The sequence below is a fragment of the Mobula birostris genome, chromosome 8 (assembly GCF_030028105.1).
Source record: "Mobula birostris isolate sMobBir1 chromosome 8, sMobBir1.hap1, whole genome shotgun sequence".
NCBI classification, from domain to species: Eukaryota; Metazoa; Chordata; class Chondrichthyes; order Myliobatiformes; family Myliobatidae; genus Mobula; species Mobula birostris.
Genome location: NC_092377.1, coordinates 105,079,518 through 105,095,674, shown reverse-complemented (window position 1 = coordinate 105,095,674; position 16,157 = coordinate 105,079,518). Strand labels below are relative to the sequence as shown.

The 16,157-nt window shown below is 42.4% G+C and overlaps 1 protein-coding gene across 13 annotated transcripts in view; it reads right to left on the bottom strand.

The window, feature by feature from the left end:
- The window catches only part of senp6a (SUMO specific peptidase 6a), a 160,007-nt gene that overhangs the window by 121,982 nt on the left and 21,868 nt on the right, over positions 1-16,157 (bottom strand). For 12 of the 13 annotated variants that reach the window (XM_072265874.1, XM_072265867.1, XM_072265868.1 and 9 more), the window contains 2 exons: positions 11,803-11,902; positions 1,751-1,805 (listed from right to left, as the gene is read on the bottom strand). In XM_072265874.1, coding sequence (XP_072121975.1) covers positions 1,751-1,771 — 21 coding nt within the window. In that variant the 5' untranslated portion in view covers positions 1,772-1,805; positions 11,803-11,902. Of the gene's footprint in view, positions 1-1,750; positions 1,806-3,199; positions 3,968-11,802; positions 11,903-16,157 lie in introns of all 13 variants that reach the window. The other variant, XM_072265875.1, reaches the window with a different exon arrangement.

The following is a 16,157-nucleotide window of genomic DNA, read 5'->3' as shown; positions in this document are numbered from 1 at the left end:
TCCCTTCAGAACAATGACATCACCAGGCAGGCATTAAAATGGAATCCCTAAGTAAAAAGGAAAAGGACGTCCAAAGGACACATGGAGAAGAGACATGGCGGCTGAAATTAGACAATGGGGACATTCCCAGTCCACCCTCAAGAACTGGCTCAGAGCAGAGGATGATGGCGACGGGAGGTCATATATGACCTATGCTCCACTGGGAGCTAAGGGCCCAAGAAGATATGGAATTATAGAGACTTACAATGTATCAGCTGAGGCTTCAATATTGTCCAGACTTTAGCATCTATTGACATGTTCTGCTATATAACAGGAGGGATAGCATGGAAATGAACAATCTGCAAATGTCAGATTCTGATTCTCTTTTCTAACACTTTGGAAAGAAGTGTTTAGATGAAATTCACAAAGGTGGTTCGGCTAAGGGCAATGGCCAGGGAACTGCAATTTCCTGATCTTTGAGATGATTCTACTTCAGTAAAACACCATATTCCATGTATTAATGAGAAGATGGCGACGCGACGGCAGCGTGCGCGGTCACTTCGGTGGTGATGTCTGTTATCTGTCAAGTAGGGGACCGTGCACAATGCTGATTTGATAGAGATGGACGTGACAGTACGGAGGAACATCTGGAAAACTTCTGAAATGCCCGCTTTGCTACCGCTGCTACTGTGTGGTAACTGGAATCTCCGGAGCAGAAGGCCCCAAAATCCTCAGTTTTGCTTGTTTTAGCGGCCAGGGCGAGGTCAAAGGCGCTCGGCAGAGGATGGCGGTTGGGAGGCTGTATCGGAAAGGCTGGTCGGAAGCTCGAAGTTTTCGGACGGATGAACTCAGGGTCAGCTGTGGTCGGCTGCTTCCAAGGCATCTGCAAGTTGACGGTGCCTGGAGGTTTATGACAGGGAGTTTCTCCCTTTTGTTGCCTGCTTTCGGGTACTCCGGAGTCCATCGACTCTGGGACTTTTGAGACTTTATTTACCGTGCCCATGGTTTGTTCCTCATCAAATTATGGTATTGCTTTGCACTGCTGTAACTATACGTTATAATTATGTGGTTCTGTCAGTGTTAGTCTTTGGTTTGTCCTATTTTCTGTGATATCACTCCGGAGAAACATTGTATCATTTCTTAATGCATGTATGCATTTCTAAATGACAATAAAAGAGGACTGAGTGTTCTCATAATCTAATCTAATTATTTCATCTGGACTATCATATTAGACGAACTCCTACAATGTGAAACTGCTCATGAATAAGTATTATGCAGCCAAAAGAAAATCAAATTCCCCAAGCATGGATTACTTATTCTTTGAAGCAATACAGATTATGATCTACAAAGACCACAGGGTATAAGAAGAATGAACCCCAAAGTGTAATCGTAACTTCAACTCACGAATTCCATCAAAAATCTGTACTAGAGTGCATAAGCCTTCAAAATAATAAGTCTTCAAAAAGAAAAACCACTGAGTAACTAATTAGTTATTCTGTCAAACTGGCCACAAAGTTCACTCTTAAGGGAAACTTTCAAAGTAATTAATTTGCTTCAAATAATTTCCAATTAATGTAAGGATATGTGAAATGGTACTTCAACGCACATTAGTTCTCAGATAAAGTGAAAGTACAAAACATCAGATGAAAAATTTTACTTTCAAATTAAAACTTTTTACATGTTCAAACACTTCAGTCCTTTACAGGAGGTATGTCCACACAGTGGCCAAAGTTACAAATATCTTCAACAACTTTGAAAATCAGTTCCTTACCTTTGGTTCTTTAGCTTCCATCGTTTCTCTATTAGCACTCAGCAAATGGGATACACTGCAAAATGAAAAATACATGCCAGTGGAAACTTAAAAATCAGGCAGTTAAAAAGGAAAATCATCAAGAAGTCCAAATGACAAAATTACCCCCTTAATTATTATTGAAGGAAGAGAATTTGAATGCATCCATAGAAGGCAACCAAGTATAACAAGACAACTATTATCTTGTCCTCTCCATACAGCTAAAGTAAAAATTGCAACAGTTGTCTCCAAAATCACCCTTTTTTTGTAAGGATAACTTGCTTCCACTCTGGCTTTAGAGTTCAAAGGCCAATATGACTACATATCTGCATAAAACCAGAACATGTGGAGCTGCAGCCTTTTAGATTAAGGCAGCACATTCAGGTCACATAAGCCGGTCAATCATTTAATTCTTCATCTCAGAGTATTAACTTCATTCCAGCGTATTTTTCCCATTTTGTTATGACTTTACAAGTTCAAGTTTAACGTGGGGGGGGGGGGGTGAGCTTTGCTAACTGCGGATGGCAATCTGCTGGTCCAGCAGGATCCAAGAGAAGCTGGTTAAATTGAACCTGAAGTTGACTTGGCAATAGGAGGCATAGGGTGGTGGTGAAAGGTTGCCTTTCTGATCTGAAGTCTGTGACTGGTGTTGTACTTCAACATCCTTGTTAATTGGAACATACATTAATGACATTGATGAGAATGGAAAGTGTGTGATTCAAAAGTCTGCAAATGACACAAAAAATTGTGTTAGATAGTGAAGAAGGTTGCCTAAGGATACAGTGACCTGTACAAGAGGTTACAATGATCCAAAAACTGGAAACTCTACTCCCTGCAACACACACATTGGTTGTTTGTCAGTCTTTGTTCATATGTAGATTTTCATTGCATTTCTGGTCTACTGTGAATGCCTGCAAGAAAATGAATCTCAAGGTAGTATGTGGTGACGTATACAACAGATACTTATGTAATAAATTTACTTAGAACATATTCATCTGTTCTATTCTTGCCCTGACTAGCACACGGCACCAGGAGTAACTCGGAGATTACTACTGTCAATGTCCTGCTCTTTGGCCTCTTTCCTATCTCCCTAAACTCACCGTACAGGACCTCATCCCACTTTCTACCTGGGTCAATGGTGGCAATATGGAACATGACCTCTGGCTGCTCATCATCACTCTTAACAATGTTCTGCAGCTGCTCTGGATACCCTCAACACTCGCACTTGGGAGACAACACCATTTTGGTATATCTTCTGTGGCCAAAGAATCACTTCTCTGTCTCCCATCTCTATTGCTCTATCCTTCCAACTACATAAATTCTCTTAGGTACACACTGCCATGCAGTTATATAAAGAAAATCGGCAGGTAGGTTGTTCCAAGCATCTTGGAGAACTTGACAAAGTTCTTCAGCAGATTTTGGCTGTCTTACTTGCTTGTCTCTCCAGGCAACTCCAGAAAGCCTCCATGATGTTGAGGTCAGAGCTCTGTGGAAGCCATACTATCTATTGCACAACTCCTTGGTCTTCTTTCTGTTGAAGATAGTTCCTTATGACCTTGACCATGCATTGGGGGTCATTGTCTTGCTGCAAAATAGAGTGTTGGGTGGCTGGAATGCACCACCTGGAGTGGTAATGGAGGAAAATACAATATTGGTATTCAAGAATATCTTAATAGGCACACGAAGGTGCAGCAAATGAAAGGATATGCACCCTGTGTAGGCAGAAGAGATTAGTTTAGTTGGGTATTTGATTACTAATTTAATTGGTTTGTTACAATATTGTGGGCTGAATTGCCTGTTTCTGTGCTGTACTGTGCTATGTTCTATGTTTTCATTACTGATATCTGCACTAAATATATGTAATTCAGCAACCTAGCCTCCACACGTTTCTTGGTTAGTGGACTCCGAAGATTCACTATCCTCAGGGTGACGAAATGTCTTCTTATCTTAGCTCCGAATGGCCAATTTCTTACCTAGAAACTGTGGCCTCTGGATCCAAGAAATCTAGTCATAGAAAACATTAACCCCACATCCATTATGCCAAGCCCAGAAGAATTTTAAACATTTCACCAAGATCATCTCTCATCCTTTTGAATTCTTGACCATGTTTAGTCTGTTTAATCTTCTCCATCCTACACAATGGCAGGGCAGGTGTACAAAAGATGGATTCCACCAGATTAGAGTCACAGCATTTAGAATCTGAAGGAGTGGAAAAGGATTGATGTGACTACTAATGTATACAGTAAAGGAAACATAGGTACAATAGAAATTTTGAACACACAGAAACTGAACAAGGAGAAAAGATTAAACAAGCCAGTTAGTTTAACTGCAGAGATGAAAATAATTGGAATCCCTTCTCATGGACAGTTTCAACCTTCATTTTGAAGGGCATGGATTAACAACAGAAAGTCTGTGTTGATTTATTATAAGATGAAGGTAAAGACTAATTTGACTTCTTTTTCATATACACCCTATCCTCATTATATGCATCTTCAGAGAATGCAGATTCACAGTTATGCAAGGGATCTATTTCTACCAACTTTTCGTTATATGCGTCAAAACTCAGAGTTATGCAAGGAGCACTGCTTTCCCACCAATACAAGTCATATGCGCACGCCTCATAGTCTCACTCCCGCCAGTCTCACATTAGTTTTGGCAACGTATGGGTGTGTGATCTTGCACTCTTAAACCTATGCTGCAGTGATTTTGAGCTTGAAATATTTAATTAGACCTCCTAAGCGTCTGATGTCAAGTCCTGGGCCATCAGCCAAGCGGCAGAGAACCGCTTTAGCACTTGGCAAAAAAGTTGGAAATGATAAACAGGGCAGCGCCAGGTGAAGGTAACACAGCTCTGGGACGCTACCCTGTGCAGTTGCGGGCTATGATAGCTGAGTTAGGCATCACACCAAAGCAGGTGTTTAATGCAGACAAGACCGGCTTTTTTGGAAGCGTATGCTGAAACACACTTACATAAGTAAGGATGAAAAAACTGCATCAGGATTCAAGGCAGGAAAGGATAGATTAACTTTGCTTATGTGTTCCAATGCTGAAGGAGACTGTAAGATGAAGACTCTCTTAGCTTACCATTCACTAAACCCCCGTGCTCTTAACGGTTTGAGTAAGTATATGCTTCCTGTCTACTGGGCAGCTAACAAGAAAGCATGGGTCACTAGTCAAATCTTTGAAGATTGGTTTGCTAACCATTTTGCTGTAGAGGCTGAACGCTACTGCCGGGAACAGTATCTTGCCTTTAAAGGTCTTTTGTTGCTTGACAATGCGCCAGGCCATCCTAAACATTTGGACAGCGTTCATCCTAACATAACAGTGCGTTTCCTGCCGCCTAACACAACACCGTTGATTCAACCACTCCACCAAGGTGTGACATCCACACTCAAGGCATACTTTTTCCAGCAAACTGTCTCTCAGATACTGCAAGCAACAGACAATTTTGAAAATCTCAGGAGTTTACCAACGGTGAGGGAATTGTGAAAGTCCTTCAACATCAGACATGCCATCAACAACATTGATGAAATCCTGAAGAGAGGTCAGATCTTCCACTCTGAAGCAACTGGCAGAATATTTTTAAGGCTGCGGAACACTTGGCACAAATGGCGATGGACATGGACCCAAGTTTAGAACGGAGTCAGCACTTCAGTCATTCCCTGCAGTCAAGCCTTCTTCCCTACAAGCAAATTTATGCTGAAAAACAAAATGCTGCCAAGCAAACAATCCTCACCACTTTCTTCAAAACGGTGTCATCTCCTGCTGCTGGCAGTACTGAGAATTTTGTGAGTCTTCCTTCACCCCTTGCTGTCCTTGATGATCTTGATGACATACAACCATCCACCTCATCCATGTAAAGCTGCCCAACACCCCAACAACCACTCATCTCCCAGAGCGAACACACCTGCCACTGTTGGTGAGTACTGTACACCCTAGTATGTTAACTTTCTATGATTTATTACGTTGAATATTACCTTAAATTGATAAAATATAATACGAATGTTGCCTTGTGGTACTGCTTTTGTGTCATATCGATATGAAAATGTGAATAAATTACAGATAAAACATATTTAGGAAGCCCTCAAGAATGCATCCCTATTTTCTCCATTTAAATAATTATTCACATTATGCATCGACTTTGAGGAACGTATCCCCCGCATATGACGAGGATAAGGTGCAGATAGTAAGAGGATCAATTATGTCTTCCACATGGATTTTAGCAAAGCTTTCAACAAGCATGAAAACACAGGAAATACAATGAGGAAGTCAAAACTGGCTCAGTGAAAGGATAGATTGAGAGATTAAAAACAAAAAGCTAGAAACCTCAACAAGACAGGTTTTATCAACAGGTGCAACCCGAGGTGCATACTTAACCCACTGCTCTATTCTCTATGGATAAGCACAGCTCTAATGTCATCAACAAATTTGCTGTTGATACCACTGTTGTTTCCAGAATCTCAGATGGTAACAAGAAGGTGTTTAGGAGTGATACATATTGGCTGACTAAATGGAGTCATGAAACAACCCTGAAATCAATGTCACCAAGACCAGGGAATTGAATAGGAACTTCAATAAATTAACATAACACAAACCAGTCCTCATTGAGGGATCAGCAGTACAAAGAGTGAGCAGCTTTGAGTTCCTTCATGTGAACATCACAGAGGACCCATCTCAGAACCAACATAGTGATGCAATCACAAAGGCATGCTAGCAGCTATATTTCATTAGGAGCTTGAGGAAACTTGGTATGTCAAACACATTAAGAAATTTCAACAGCTGTACCATGGAGAGCATTCTAACTGGTTGCATCATGCCTGGTATGGACATTCCAATGAAAGAGTCTGCAGAGCAACGCAGACGGAGCCACCTCCATCACAGGTACAAGCCTCCCCACCATTGAAGATATCTTCAAAAGGTGGTACCCAAAAAGGCAGTATCCAGCATTAAGGACACTCACCATCCAGGGCATGCTCTCTTCTCATTACCATCAGGAGGGAGATACAGGAGCCTGAAGACCCTGAGTCAACATTTTAGGAACAGCTTCTTCCCCTTTGCCATCAGTTTCTGAATGGTCCGTGAACACTGCATCACTGTTACTGTTGTGTACTACTTTTTTTTTAAATTGCAATATAGTAATTTTTTTATGTCTTCCACTGTACTACCGTTACAACAAATTTCATGTCAGTGATAATAAACTTATGTTAACACAAATCTTGGTTGTGCTCAGTTGTGCAACACACACAAAATGCTGGAGGAAGTAGGCAAGACAGGGAAATGAGCAGTCAACATTTTAGGTCGAGAACCTAATCAAGACTATAAAGGAAGAGGGCAGAAGGCATTCTACAAAAAAAAGATAGACAGACAGATGCATAGATAAAGGAACAGAAGCTCAGCCCAAAAAGTCAAGTGTTTAATTTCCCTCCATTGAGGCTGCCTGATCTAATGAGTTCCTCCACCTTTTTTGTGTGTTACTCAAGATTTCCAGCATCTGCAGAATTTTGTGTCTCCATTGTGCCAGCGTGCTTATGTAGGTAATTCGGATGCATTGCAGGAAAAGACACTAAATCACTGTCCAGTTCCAAGAAATTCTGAAATAAAGGTGTCAAAGTAAAGTTCTTTTCTAAAGCTTTCAGAACAGGGAAAAATAAACCTAGAAAATGTATGATCCCATCAGATGACAAGATGAGATGTAAATGAAATAACGCTTTGAAATGTGGCATTTCACTTCTCTACATGGTTTAGAATACAAATGATGAACTGTCTATACCATCAACACTTGACAACACTTTTACCTATTAAAAATAACAAATTTCTGCAGGCAACAAATCTATACTCAAATGACTTCCTACGAAGCCACTGATCTCCCCAAGTAAGATGAAGGGAATCTTCCCTTACATTGTAGTTTTACAGAACTCTGATTAGGTTGTACCTAGAGCATTGCATTCAGTTCTGGTCACGCCATTACATGAAAGGTGTGCAGCCTTTGGAAAAGGCACAGGAGAGGTTCACCAGTAAGCTACCTATGTTAGAGGGCATGTGCTTTAAGAGGAGGTTGGACAAGTTAAGAGTCATTTTCTCTGGAATATTGGAGACCAAGGGAAGACATGGCAGACATTTATACGACTACTAGGCAATGGGGTGACCCGTTGGGGCACCCTTTGAGAGAAGGGTAGTGCAGTCTAATGTGACCAGAATGAACATTAAATTTTCCTGAATGCTATTGCTATCTCTTTGATCTGGAAATTAAAGAAGAAAAACTCAGCTTATTAAAGAGGAAAGACGCATAGCAAGACAAATGTGACCAGAATGAACATTAAGTATCCATGAAGTAAATTTGAAGGAATCGGGCTTGCTGGGTCGGGTCTGGAATTTAATGCCCGATGTAATGATGGATTTGGCCTCGAATAATCACAGAAGGATTCCATCCATTCCTAGTTGGAACGACTTCTTTGGCGCCAAAGGATGTCATTTGGAAGAGGCAATTGTATTGTCTGATGTTCTTCCTGAACTCGTTTGCAATAGGTTCATCATTGCTGTACCAATTCAGGAGTTCATTAGGTAGAGGCTGCAAATTGCCTATCCTGACCTTTCCCTTCATACAGCAGAAATGTGCGGTTTCCCCAGTGAATAGGAAGGCACGACATTTCTGGTCATCGAGTCATGCATTTTGCCTTGCTCCTCCTCTGTCGAGGTATTGTTGTCAAAAGCGGCCATTGTCGTCTTCAGCAACTCTCGCAATAATTACTCTGTGCCGCATATTCTCGAGTTGATCGTTCCTTTTCTCTTCCTCTCTCCTCCTTCTCTGCCTGTTTTTGCCATTCTGGAGACGTGCAGCCCTTTCATCCTTTGTCTCTTCATCTCTTCTACCGTTTGTTGTTCCTCTCTGATCCTGGAGTCGTGCAGCCCTGGCCTGATCAGATTCTTGTTCTCTCCTCCGTCAGTGCCTATTGTCATTTTGGAAACATGCATGCCTGTCCTCCTCTGTCTCGTCTTCTCTCATCGTTTTTGTCCTGACTCTTTGATCCTGGAGTCATGTGGCCCTGGCCTCATCCGATTGTTGTTCTCTCCCTCTCCTTGCCACTTCCCGACGATGTTTGGCGTCATCTCTTGACCATAATGTCCCCCTTTTCTTTCCACGAGGCATAATTAGGCTATCCATGGGGTGTATGGGGTGTCAGGGAGGGGTAGCACCTCTGGTGGGGGAGCATGTCGCATCCTTTTCAGGGTGGCTTGTCCATCTTTGGTCCCCACCTGGCTCTCAGCTCTCACCTGTGGCTCCTCATCGCTGTGTGCATGCGACAGCGGTCACACCCCAGGCAACGGCTTCGACAAGCCGGCTAAACCAGGTGAGGGTAGCCAACGGGTCTCAAACCCTCGGTGAGATAGGGAGTTGTCTATCCTAGCATGTGAAGACAGACTCCGGCGGACTGAGTGGACGAGACCAACGGAAGGTCCAACGGTCAAGAAGGCGGTCTCTGCAAGCGTCGTGGAACGTGTAGAGCAGAACAAGACACAGAAGACGTCCTGGTCATCCACTGTGCCTAGTCCCATCTCCAGCCGTCTCGTCTTGCGCTGGATCCAGATGGGAATTGGGAAGAGAGAGTGAGGCTGACGCTGCGCAACTCTCCCTCACTTAAATCCAAATCAAGTGCTGGTCTCGGCACCATCATAATGGTGTCAAGGTCTTCATCGACGACAACGATGGACGAACAACCCTAATGCTTGATAGAAGATAGGAACCAGTAACATCAATGCCTCCAAACTGCTGAGGCTGGCTGTGCGCGTGCGTCGGGCTGTGGCGTCGTGGTCTCTATGGAAGGTGGAAGCGGCTGTGTGAGCACCGTGAGGTGATGCTGAGGCTGGCCGTGCGCGTGTGTCGGGCTGTGGCGTCGTGGTCTCCATGGAAGGTGGAGCCGGCACTGTGAGCATCATGAGGTGCTGCTGAGGCTGGCCGTGCACATGCGTTGGGCTGTGGCGTCCCGATTTCCATGATGGCCGATCAGGTCTCGGGTGAAAGGCAGCCTGTTGATTTTTGGCAAATGAGCAATTTTATAGAAATATATAACCCTGAACTTTGCCTGCATTCTGTAAATTAGCGCATTTTAATTCAATTTAGCAAAAAAAATGCCGCTGTAATGCACCGTTTGCGCTAATTGGAGGTCACAAACAGACAAACACAGCATGAGAGTTTTAGTAGTATATAGATGAGAGACGCAAATAGCTGGTATTCTTTTCCACTGGTTTGAAATGTCCAATACGAGAGGGTGTGCACTTAAGATGAGAGGGGGAATGTTTAAAGGAGATGTGCAAACCAAGAATTTGTGTTTTTTTTTTTAAAATAGTGTTGGGTGCCTGGAGCACACTACTAGGAATGGTAGCAGAGACAAATAAAGCTCTTAGTTAGTCATAGTCATAGTCATACTTTTTGATCCCCGGGGAAACTGGTTTTCGTTACAGTTGCACCATAAGTAATTAAATAGTAATAAAACCATAAATAGTTAAATAGTAATATGTAAACTATGCCAGGAAATAAGTCCAGGACCAGCCTATTGGCTCAGGGTGTCTGACCATCAAAGGGAGGAGTTGTAAGGTTTGATGGCCACAGGCAGGAATGACTTCCTATGACGCTCTGTGTTGCATCTTGGTGGAATGAGTCTCTGGCTGAATGTACTCCTGTGCCCAACCAGTACATTATGTAGTGGATGGGAGACATTGTCCAAGATGGCATGCAACTTGGACAGCATCCTCTTTTCAAACACCACCGTCAGAGTCCAGTTCCATCCCCACAACATCACTGGCCTTATGAATGAGTTTGTTGATTCTGTTGGTGTCTGCTACCCTCAGCCTGCTGCCCCAGCACACAACAGTAAGCATGATCGCACTGGCCACCACAGACTCGCAGAACATCCTCAGCATCGTCCGGCAGATGTTAAAGGACCTCAGTCTTTTCAGGAAATAGAGACAGCTCTGACCCTTCTTGTAGACTGCCTCAGTGTACTTTGACCAGTCCAGTTTATTGGACCAGTCCAGTTTGTTGGACACACAGATGGAGAAATACCAAAATTGTGAAGGTGGGTGGGATCAGCTTAGTTAGAAATTTAATTAGCTTGGCACAACGTCATTGGCTGAAGGGCCTGTTCCTGTGCTGTACTGTTCTATGCTCCCAGTTCAACTAGATGCAGCTTCCCAGTGCAATTTGACAACTGATAGTAACTTTCAGCTTACAGTGTTTCATTATGGTACATTTTGTTATATAATAGCACTATCTGAAAATCTATAGATCATCTCTACACTGTACTGAAGTTTTTTATATCTCGCCCCCCCCACTGCAAGTTCTCCTTGTACCTTTTGCCAAAATATTAATTCTGTAATTTGAACCAAAGATTTCGATGAATTTTTCAGTAATCCTAAGATATGACAGCCAACAGTAAACAGTGAATAAAAGTGCAGAAGATGAAAATAATCTCTTCTTGCCAAAGTTTTGAAAGTTAGTCTTCCTAATGTTCAAATGCTTGACATTTACCAGATCTCTTGTTCACCCTAGTCAAACATCAAATAATACTCCCAAATGATTACACACACAAACCTACAAGCTCTGATTAATGAGGTTGGCAATTAGTTGCACTTGCTGACTAAGGCAAAGTAAAGCTGACCATGTAGGAAAAACAGGAACAATGTTGTCTATAATCTGTGTAATTAGTACAAATATGTAATACACATATATCATGTACAATGTTAATCATCAGCATTAGAAAGAAAAAAACAGAAAATGTGGCCCAAAACTGCATTTAGTCTTCATACCTTTTACATTTTTTGAACTCATACATGTGTGAGATAGACAAACATCAGAACTGTGGATAAAACTTAAAAACTAGTCCACTGAAAAGAAATGCCACTTATCACAGTAAACATTCAGCTTTAATCAGGGCAGTGCAAAAAAAGTTTCTTGACAGTATGAAAAATGCATTGACTCAGTTTTCATACATTATTAAATATTGACAAATTATTTATAACATGAAAAACATCCTTACTCTTTTTCCAAATTCACAGGGTGGTCCTCTTTCTCTGTATCTTCACAACTCCATTTACTCTTAACACCACAATCATTTTGGGCTGCTGTTCTATCCAAAGCTGCAATGAAAACAGTGTTTAAACAAAAAAATAATCAACCACATCTTTTCACTTTAAAGTGCAAGTCCATAGGTAGAAAATACCATTCTACAGTGTCTACATACAAATACAGTCACAATGAAAACCCAGCCTAAGCTTTACCAACTTCTCCAGAAAAATAATTCTCATGCAACCCATTCAGTTCATCACCTCACATCACTTTGTCACATGTAAACAAACATATCTCCAGATATATTCCAAATCTGAGTGTGCAAAATTCAGAATTTTACCAACAAATGTAGATTTGCTGCAATTTCAAATGTTGAGAAAATTCTGCCATGTTAAAGTCCCCAGAGAGTTACACCCATCCACACAGAACTATCTACCAACCACAAGTGAAAACTAGTTTCATCATAAATAAACTAATGAGCTACTTGCTTACTGTGTACTGGTAACTTTTCATTGGACTACTTATTTAACATACCACTTTGCGTGGCACTGATCATGTGGATAGTCAGAGGCTTTTCCCCAGGGCTCAAATGGCTAACACAAAAAAGCACAGTTTTAAGGTGCTAGGAAGTAGGTACAGAGGAGATGTCAGGGGCAAGTTTTTTTATTTATGCAGAGTGGTGAATGCGTGGGATGGGCTGCCGGCGACGGTGGTGGAGGTGGATGCAATAGGGTCTTTTAAGAGACTCCTGGATAGGTACATGGAGCTTAGAAAAATAGAGGGTTATGGGTAACCCTAGGTAATCTCTAAAGTAAGTACATGTTCGGCACAGCATTGTGGGCCGAAGGGCCTGTATTGTGCTGTAGATTTTTTATGTTTCTATGTTTTCCTTTACCTTCTTGGCCACGCTCAATCTTACCCGTTACCTTAGCTCAGAAATGTGAAAAGACCTTGTCTCCAGGATAGATCTCTCCACTGGAAGGTACAAATCATCATATAATTCATTATCTACTTCCTGTGATATCAGAATCTTTTCTGCTTCAACCTTCTCCCCCTTTCAGTGTCCAACAGCACCTTCTTCCTTGAACCCCAAGATGAAGCATACATGTCAACTGATTTCTCCTGTACTCTCAGCCTTCCCCATATAATAAGTGGCCAGAGCCAGCTCAACCACTGTAAACACATCCCACTCTACCTGACGCAGAGTTTCAACTTCAAAGCATGTGGAATTTCTTTCCTCCTGCTAATGCTGTTTGACCTGCCGATCTCTTGCAGCACATTGTCTGTCAATGTGCTGGAGGAACTCTCAGATGTCCAGCACAATCCCACAATACAAACAGCAAAGCCATTTGGTTGGTCACCACTAACTAGCTCTGAAAAAAAAAGAACAGGCCAATTTACTTAGACTAAACTTTTTTCTCAAAGATGACTAACTTACAGGACTCATTGGTTGAATTCGTTTGAGCAGATAAGGATATATTGATGAAGACAGTGCAGTAAATGGGAGAGCAATCAAAAAGGTTAAGCCCTATGGGAAGCAGCACATTAGATTCACAAATAAGTTTGGCAATAGAAGACAGTGTTGGTGGAGAGCAGTTTTTGAAATTACATGCCTGTGACTGGTGGTGTTCCATGGTGGTTAGTGCAGTAACAAACATATCAATGTGCTATTAATTGTGGTGTGTCCTCCAAATGCTTTGCCTTTATATACTTATCTATCAGCTGATTGGTGGTCATTTCAGAAACTCAGTTGTGACGCGGGGAGAAAATCTCATTGCTATGAGGTGAACTTTGTGCACTATAGTCTGGCATTTTGCTCTCGTTGTCTTTTAAGTAGGATCAAGGTCGACATGTCCATTTACAGAATTGTTCATGGAAAACCGTGCTTCCAGGAATTCTCTTGTATGCCCCGTGTTTGCTGGCGCCATGACTTTCACTGATGCCCAATCGAACTTTTGCCCCTCTCAATTTTCATGTGTAGAGTCTAGGGCAAGTTGGTCATGCCACTTAACCACCAGATGATGTTCGTGGATCCTTGGGGATAGTTTTCTCCCAGATTGGCCAAAGTAATATTTGCTGCACTCCCTCAATTGGATTTTGTACACCACTCTCCTCATATGGTGATGAAACTTTTCTATGCAAATTGCCAAGATCGGAGAACAACTCAATCCAACCCAACCAGGATCAGTAACTTTCCAGATGATATGCAGATTGATGGAATTGTTCACAGTGTGGAGAATAGTCTTAGCCTAAAAGGGGATATCAAAGCGTTGGTAAAAAGGACGAATAAATGGCAGATGGTGTTTAATCCTGTATCAAATGTTGTGAAAGCTTCCTTATTTTGATACTATGTGAATTTTTAACAAGACTTCAGAGGTGTCCCTCTGCTGGGATGGAGGCAGAGTCATCCAGGAAATGAAAATCATCAGGTAGTCTAGATCACGGGTTCCCAACATTTTTTTTTAATGCCATGGACCCCTACCATTAACCGAACTTCTGGAATAAATCAATGTGGGCAGGGAAGTTGTTTGCAAAAGTGCTAACATTTTGGACAAGTGCAGGAGGTAGATATGATACAGTCGATGTTCTGGAGGAAGATTTGGGAAGGAGTGCCTGATGTGAAACAAGAACTGCTCTAGATTAACTTCCGCCACCTCCAACGGGATCCCACCACTAAGCACATCTTTCCCTCCTCCCCTCTCTCTGCATTCCGCAGGGATCGCTCCCTACACAACTCCCTTGTCCATTCATCCCCCCCATCCCTCCCCACTGATCTCCCTCCTGGCACTTATCCGTGTAAACTGAACAAGTGCTACACATGCCCTTACACTTCCTCCCTTACCACCATTCAGAGCCCCAAACAGTCCTTCCAGGTGAGGCAACACTTCACCTGTGAGTCGACGGGGGTGATATACTGCATTGGGTGCTCCCGATGTGGCCTTTTATATATTGGCGAGACTCGACGCAGACTGGGAGACCGCTTTGCTGAACATCTACGCTCTGTCCGCCAGAGAAAGCAGGATCTCCCAGTGGCCACACATTTTAATTCCACATCCCATTCCCATTCTGACATGTCTATCCACGGCCTCCTCTACTGTAAAGATGAAGCCACACTCAGGTTGGAGGAACAACACCTTATATTCCGTCTGGGTAGCCTCCAACCTGATGGCATGAACATCGACTTCTCTAACTTCCGCTAGGCCCCACCTCCTCCTCGTACCCCATCTGTTACTTATTTTTATGCACACATTCTTTCTCTCACGCTCCTTTTTCTCCCTCTGTCCCTCTGAATATACCTCTTGCCCATCCTCTGGGTCCCCTCCCCTCCTTGTCTTTCTTCCCAGACCTCCTGTCCCATGATCCTCTCGTATCCCCTTTTGCCAATCACCTGTCCAGCTCCTGGCTCCATCCCTCCCCCTCCTGTCTTCTCCTATCATTTTGGATCTCCCCCTCCCCCTCCAACTTTCAAATCCCTTACTCACCCTTCCTTCAGTTAGTCCTGACGAAGGGTCTCGGCCTGAAACATCGACTGTACCTCTTCCTAGAGATGCTGCCTGGCCTGCTGCGTTCCAGCAACTTTGATGTGTGCTGCTCTAGATTAACCCCATTTTCTAAATAATACCCAATTTTTACAAAAGTTAAAATGAATTTCTCAACTACCTACCCCACTATCCTCTTCTATCATGTAGTTAGTGTTTTTTTGAAAACTATTTTGCAAACATTAATAGAACAAAACATTTCTCTTCCAAATTTTCAAGCAAAGGAGATCATGTTAACAAATGCAATAACTTGGACATGCATCCACTCTGTAATTGTAAGACATCAGGTTTATCAGTTTTTGCTGTGTACTTATGGCAATTCTGTTAAACTAAATAAAAACTAACTTGAAACAATGTGACTCCACAACAAATCTGCTCCTCTTGAATCCCCATGGGCTGAAGCAAAGCTAAGTGGGAAAAGGTACAGGACATAGCTGATTACAAAATGACATTTTCCACAAATTTCCTAAACACAAGATTCTGCAGATGCTGGAAGAACTCAGCAGATCAGGCAGCCTCTATTGAGAAGAATAAAGAGTTGACAAATCAGGCTGAGACCCTTCATCAGGATCTTTCATCACAAATTTCTTCCACGGAGCACAAACAATACAGCAGTCAAATGATGTTCAGACACATGATGCAGCAGAACAACCGCACTGTGTTTATACAAGCAGGGTGAAACCAGTTAGGGACAAAATATGTCAAAAATCTACTACCACCTTTGGCTTATGGAAACAACTGCTCCTTTTTCAAAAAACTTTCTCCGTGTTAGCTTTCCAAGTTGAAT